The sequence below is a fragment of the Lactuca saligna genome, chromosome 4, assembly GCF_052625555.1.
Source record: "Lactuca saligna cultivar CGN05327 chromosome 4, ASM5262555v1, whole genome shotgun sequence".
Classification (NCBI taxonomy): domain Eukaryota; kingdom Viridiplantae; phylum Streptophyta; class Magnoliopsida; order Asterales; family Asteraceae; genus Lactuca; species Lactuca saligna.
This window is the reverse complement of record NC_136420.1, coordinates 43,260,620-43,267,919: the sequence shown is the minus strand read 5'-3', so window position 1 is coordinate 43,267,919 and position 7,300 is coordinate 43,260,620. Positions and strand designations below refer to the sequence as shown.

The following is a 7,300-nucleotide window of genomic DNA, read 5'->3' as shown; positions in this document are numbered from 1 at the left end:
ATAAATGTTTTAACATTTAAAATGTATTAAAATTACAATTCTTTTATTGTTAAATATATTTAGTTATAAAATTATGAGTTTAAAAAAGTTATTATCATCGTGGTAATATTTTATTTTTGTACTAACAAATACACTTTGTGTTTATATGCTATTAAGCTATTTTAATTTAATTTCAAATATATTTATTTGTACAAAAAAAGGCGATATATATATATATATATATATATATATATATATATATATATATATATATATATATATATATATATATATATATATATATATATATATATATATATATATATTAAAATCAGGCTACCCAAGTAATTAAAATTTATATACGTTAAATTTATTTGTTTGACTAAAAGAAATTTTATATATACAATTAAGTTATTTGTATTTAATTACAACTTTTTTAATGATAGGTTATTGATGGTTGAAAATTATGTGAGGCATTTCAATTAATGTTGTTCAAGATGAAAATTTTATATTTTATTATATTCTTTTAAATTATTTTTATTCATTAACTTGCCTTTAAACCGTTATTTTTATTATAACTTTTACAAATAATAATATCTAATATATAAAATTCAAATTGTACAAAAAAAAAAAAAAAAATGTTAACGAATCCAACCCAACCCTACTTTGACATGTTTGGTCCATACTAAAAAAAATTGGATACCCGTTTTGACCAACTTTTAACGCGGCCTTCTCACCCATTTTGTGCCATATTGGTTCATTATTCAAGATAAACGTGTTTTTTCATGTTACATGCATTAAATGTTTGTGCAAAGCTCCAGCTCTTAAAAATACAAGAAGATCTAACTAATATATTTATTTAATAATTAAGTGCATACATAATGATGTGAACTATTTGGAGAAAAGTTAACTAATTTGAAACAATAGAATAATGATTTTAGGTCATGATGAAGATCCAATAAGTCAACCATCTTAATTCAAAACTGCATTCCCTCCTAGAATTGGTTTCATACTTTTGGTTAATTTAAATAAAGTTTAATGTAGATGATATAAACCATGTGATCAATCTTCGTAAATTAAATGTGTAGTAAAAACATCTTTTTCTTTTATTATGACATTTTTATTGTGTAGATTTTAACGGATTAACCATCTTGATATAGTCTTTTTCAGTTTTGTCCCATTCATTTATCGTCATATATATAAGAAGGTTGACGATGGCACAAAGATTAGAGTTGTCACAATCGAGTCTGGAAAGAAATAAAGTGACAGAAAATGATAGAAAAAGAAGGGTAATAATTTCTTTATATGTTTTTAAGTTAGAGAAAAAACAAACATACGTTTTGTTTTCCATGGTGGTGAAAAAACACGAGTTTACAAATATACCATATCTTGTGTAAAACATGTCAAGATTAAATCGAGTATTTTTTTTTTTTTTTTTTGGCGATTAAATAAAAAAAAGTTAGGAGACCTTTACTTCACTTTTTCTCCAAATATTCCCGCATTTGGAAGGAAAACTTTAAAAAGAACCTTATCCAAAACTTATATTCTGATTCCTGGAAAAACAAATTGTGAACACATTTTTTTTGGTTTTTCTTGAAAGATATAACTCGAGAACACAGTTATAGTTTTCTCTCTCCTTACCCTGCTCAAAATTCTAAAAAGTAACTTTGTTTGTCACTCGTTACATTATTGCATAAGATTACATAACCTTGTTAACAATCTGCGAAACTAACAGATAAGCACCATATATAGTAAAGATTCTCCAATTGCATATTAATTGTTAAGGATACTATACTAAAGTGTAAAGATTGGTCCAATGTTGAATCAATAAATGAAGGTTTTTTGCCACATATCCTCTTCTCATTCATTTAAACTCATGGCATTTTCTAGAATTTTTAAATTTTCTATTTTCCACTTGTTATTTTATTGTAGTTTTCATTTTATTATATTAAAGTTCCACATTTAATATATAAGGTACTATATATGTAAGGTTTTTATTAGAAAAGGTTTATATATGTAATGTATTAAAACCTCATTAATTTTAATAATTCAAAAAATTTCTTATTTTTCTTATAAATTCAAAATTTTCAAATTGTTAAAATTTTAAATTTAATTTTTTTAAATAAACCCATGTAATACATGAATATCACACCTAGTATAATTATATAACGTAAATTCTTAAATTTAACTTCCAATATATACTATATATGACAACTTCGTAAGAACCACATTCACGGGACGTACGACAATTTGTCTTCTTGTATGTGATGGCTCATGAATGATGATTACCAATTACAAAAGGTTGAGGCAGAAGGGACCGATACTATTCATATGACATTAATTGACAATCAAACTAAATATCCAATAGCCTATGGACCATAATTCGGGAACAAGACGCTCAAGTGGGGTGGGACACCTCATAATAGAGACCCGAAGAGACATCACGTTAAAAGCCCCAATCATATTCATACCCAACACCAACAGATGTACATGATGTAGATTGTAGGCCTTAGGGTTGGTGTACCCAATCTGGCCTCTTAAGGGAATAAAATCACACTATTTATATTTATATACCGGAACTGGAAGTTACACAATTTGCTTATTACAAAACTTTACTTACAAAAACAATTTTAAGTTTTAACATAAACAAAACTTGCATGATGTAAACTGTATACTATAACTATACTTATTATTAATATCAATCCCATTTATTTATACCTGCAACAAATAAAACCATCACTTCTTATAAAAAAACAGGCAACTTATATTATATGATTATGACTTGATTAATTAATTAAAGCATGCTTCAAGGTAAAACTGACCATGTTATTATTGTTCATGTTCAGTTAATGATAATTGCATTGCATTGTTTTCTCTTTCTTCTCCTTGCTTTCCTTAGAATACGTTCAGTTTCTTCCTTTGCTTTCTTCATCAAATAGCTTCCTACAAAATACATATTAAACTCATGACTCATGATTGTAAATATTTAATTAATTAATCAAAAACAATGAGCCAGATTAATTAAGACCTGTTGTTTCCTTTTCCTTGGACAAGAATGTGAAACCTCCATCGCTATCTTCATCAGATTCAATCACAACACTCCATTCTCTTTCCTACATCAATATTATTAAACAAACCATTGTTAATCAATGGTGGAATTTCAAGCTCAAGAAAGTTTCCATAAAACAAAACATTTTGAAAGAAAGAGAAAAAAAAAAAATTATCATGTAAATTTAATATTTTAGCATCATTTGTCCTAATCAGTGAATTGGGACTTAGACTGATGTTAATGGGACAACCATTGCAATTTTTTGTTTGGGAAAAAGACGTGAATGCCCTCCTCCTCTTCCTAATTAACATATGTAGCCTAAATGCAAAAAGAAACAGAAAATACCAGTTGAGTCTGAGATACTCTGCTGTGTTTATGCCCCTTGCTGTAATCTCTATCTGTGAGAGTAGCCTTTTCACGTTTTACAGAGTTCCAGGTGCCCATTTCTACCTTGGGAATCCGAGTTCCCATTTGGACTTTTAAAGGCACTGCTGAACTGTAAAAAAGTAAAAAAAAAAATTGCTACTTCATTCCATGGTTATATAAAATTTTCAGTATTACTAAGATAAGCAAGAATATTGATACACTAGAAATAGACATACTTCTTTGGGGCTATTCCTTGAGGATTGGCACAAAAACTGACAGCCTGCATTTGGACATCAAATGTTATATAAAAAAAAAAAAAAGACTATATTGCCCTCTATAACACTAACAGCTACATGTTGATACACTATAGTAGTATAGTACCTTTGGTGGGAGAAGGGCAGGTGTTGGATTCTTTTGGTCTAGTGCTTTAAGCTTGTATGCCACTGCCTGTATAAGTAAACATACATCATTCATAAAAGTATTGCACATCTGAAAATATGTGGACTTCTTTGCCTCTTAATAAAAAATGCATACCTGAATTTCATTAGTGAGGGATTTTGAGAGGTTATTATGTAAGTTCAGTATGAACACTCCAATCTTTTCTTCTAAACCAGAGAGCAAGACTGAAATCTCTTGTGAGTTCTGGTGACATTTATCTTGATTGAGCTTAACAGAAAGTGACTTCAGTTCTCCATGAAGGCTAGATTTTACATCTTCTTGCCCTTTGCTCTGGTCATGGTAATTCAATTGAGTTAGAAAATATTACTAAATATAGATGTTAACAAAATTATGGGAGAATATAAGGTATTCTCACAATTATCTGCAGGGAGTTGACAATCATCTGTAGAGAGTTGTCAATTGTCTGCAAGGAGTTGTCATGTGCAATCAATTTCTGGCGTATGCTATCCACTGAATGTAGACAAAAATAAGGAGATAAATGTGAAAATATCAGTTATGATCATAGTACAAGAATTTTGAATATATTTTCTTTTTATGAGATAGATCTACTTACTATCCATGGTTAATTCTTTTGATCCTTTATTGACATGCATTACATCTGTCTGAAGAGATTCCAGCATCAACCCAAACCTGTTTAGTGAACTTTCTATTGTTCCTATCCGGTGTTCAAGTTCATCACTCATCTGACCTGTTCATTCATTTCAAAACATCAAGAAAACCATAAAGCTCAAAGCAAAGTGTACACTTCAAGAAAACTTACCTCTTTGCTCTGAAATAGAACCCCATTTGCGGATTAGACCTGTGGAGGATCTTGATAATGGCATTTGACTTTCTTCTCGTGAGTGGTTGACTGGGGGTAGGCATGAAAATCTTTTCACAGAAGTCTCTCTTTCTTGAGAAAAAACCAACTACAAAGCGAAATAAGGAAACATTCATAAAACAAAACGTGTGAAAGTATGTTAGGGGATACTTTAAGAACATGAATATATGATCCACAAAAGCTTTTGGTTAAACCTGGTCATTTGTTAATGTCTCATCTTGAGAATTCTGTGAGAATTGAGAGAAAATGGCATTTGGTTGAGATGAAATTCCCTGAGAAAACGATTGCTGTGACCGCTGCTTTTGTGATGATGATGCTTGGCTTTGCCTAAAAGTTGTGGACATCTCTGGCTGGCTACATGATACACTTGATCGCCTTCTAAATTTCATAACAACACCAAATTAAACACAAAAAATTAAGCAGACAAGAAAAAAGTCATGAACATTCCAATTCTCAATTCTTACACCTCACACAGCCATAAAAGAAAATTCTTCTCAATGTCACAGACGGATACTCAATTGCATGCACTTAAATATCAGTTCTTTTAAGAGATATGAACAGATGCAGCTAAGATACACACAGGCATTTCACTTATAAACAGCAACAATCACATACAAGTCAAAGATAATGTGTGTTGGATGACCAGAAGTTAGAACAAAGATCTTCAACATTTCACACTACATTTAAGTTCAGTTCTTCACTAAGACACGCATTTGAGCATTCTGAAAGTCAATATCCATCTATCACAATTGACACAGAAAATTTTAACTAAAAATACTACCTATTTCAACCTAACAAGCGAACACAATCAGTTGATCAATGAAACAAGCACAATTCCATCACAGGATCGTTTAGTTTCAATCATAGATACAGCGGAGATCAGTTATGTACATCTAAAATCATTATTTGACAAAAACACAAAATCGGCTTTAAGAACAGATATGAAGTCAAATGTCTACTCACAGAACAATGATAGACGTATCAGAATCCAGATCATTACAAAACATGCAACTTAGCACGTAAAATCAGTATTATTCCATTCGCACACACTCCGTAGATGAAATATATAAATATAAGTTCCAATTCTTCGCAAAAGGTACAGATTAAGCATGATGCATTTCAAATTTAATTCATCGCAGAAAGCGCACAATTATGCTACACATAGACGAAAACATAATATTCGTTTGATTATCAGTTCGTAACTAAAACGCACACAAAATTAGCTCACTGAACAGTATACGCACACTAATTAGATAAGATGCATGCAGAATAACGGGCATTTTCAGCTGTAAATACGGAAATGAACCTTGAGTGAGGAGGAAGAACAGAAATTGAGCTGAGATCACAGGCCTTATTTATCTTCATCGTCTTGATTTCAAATCAATCAATGCAAGGTTTTACTAACCAGATGTCCCGTTGATCGATGTGCGTTCTGAATTCGAAGAAAAGTTATCGATGAGGTTTTGATTTACCAACGGTCCAACACCCCCTTCTTATTTCACAGATATGCGTAAACCTCCAATGTTACTGGTGTGACTTTTGATAAGTGGGATTATATTGTGTTCGTAAATCATTTGTACGGAAACAAGTTTTATTATTATTATTATTATTATTATTATAGATTTACTGTAAAATTTATATTTATTGTTCAACATTTAGTATTTTGATTATTGGTTGTAGGCTAACTGGTCTACATGTTTAAAAAATATAATTAAATTTATATTTATTGTTTAATATATATTCAGTCAGTTTATATATTTACCTTTGAATTATGTTAAACTAAGTTTTTTTTTTTTTTTTTTTTTTTTTAATTTTATATTTAATCACTTTAATCTTTTTCGGTTATCATCAATTTGTCCATCATCTTTTCCGATCAACACAATTTATAAAAGACATCATTTTCTTGTTTTATTTTTTAAAAACATTATACGATGCATAATATTTCTTTCCTCGGGGAAAATATCCTACTCTTTACTACATCCAACCACCCCTTATATTGTCACTCACACCTTCCTATGTTCATATCCCTCTTCTCCTATTTTCATATCCTTCTTCTGTTAGTTTACAAAAACCATCATACCCCCAATATCCCTTTCTCACTCGTTTCTTCTTGAATCATATAGAACCATCAATCACGTCTGTTAAAAGATGCATTTTTATTGTTGACATCTAAGTTTGAATTGATTGGAGATTTGAATCGATTTTTAGGTTTGAATGTGAGTTTGAACCGATCGAATGTTAGAATCGATTTTGCTGCATGTTGAAGCCGATTTTATGTGAGTTTGAATCGATTGAATGTTGAAGAAGATTTTATAAAAAAAAAAAATTGACTAAATATGTACATAATATTAGACGAGATATATGCTTTCCATGTATTTGAATATGTATTTTAGATAATGATTGTTTTAGATTATCTTGACTATTGTATCTCCTTTATATAAAGGGAGCACCCGCCTGCCCCCTACTATCTCCGCCACTGGCTACTGTCCTTCAATGGATCTACAAAACATTGTCGTATCACCTTTTCGTTCGTGTCCTTGACACCGATGCCATTACTTATGAAGTCTGGAAACGCATCTACGACATATTGTCGTCGCCCTCAAACATGAGTTCACAAACCTTACTCT

The 7,300-nt window shown here is 30.3% G+C and overlaps 1 protein-coding gene across 3 annotated transcripts; it reads right to left on the bottom strand.

The window, feature by feature from the left end:
- Positions 1-2,425: 2,425 nt before the first annotated feature.
- On the bottom strand, positions 2,426-6,197 carry PRD3 (putative recombination initiation defects 3). Of its 3 annotated transcripts, none has more exons than XM_078989864.1 (12): positions 5,980-6,197; positions 4,868-5,051; positions 4,614-4,761; positions 4,407-4,541; positions 4,209-4,303; positions 3,929-4,123; positions 3,776-3,841; positions 3,631-3,674; positions 3,374-3,524; positions 3,008-3,092; positions 2,802-2,922; positions 2,426-2,697 (listed from the first exon to the last, which is right to left on the bottom strand). In XM_078989864.1, exons 1-11 carry the CDS (start codon positions 6,036-6,038, stop codon positions 2,822-2,824), a joined length of 1,263 nt encoding a protein of 420 aa, XP_078845990.1. In that variant the 5' UTR covers positions 6,039-6,197; the 3' UTR covers positions 2,426-2,697; positions 2,802-2,821. The 3 variants fall into 3 exon arrangements, with proteins under 3 accessions (XP_078845990.1, XP_078845991.1, XP_078845993.1); XM_078989865.1 differs by having other exon boundaries at positions 2,426-2,659; XM_078989867.1 differs by having other exon boundaries at positions 4,868-5,048.
- Positions 6,198-7,300: the final 1,103 nt, after the last annotated feature.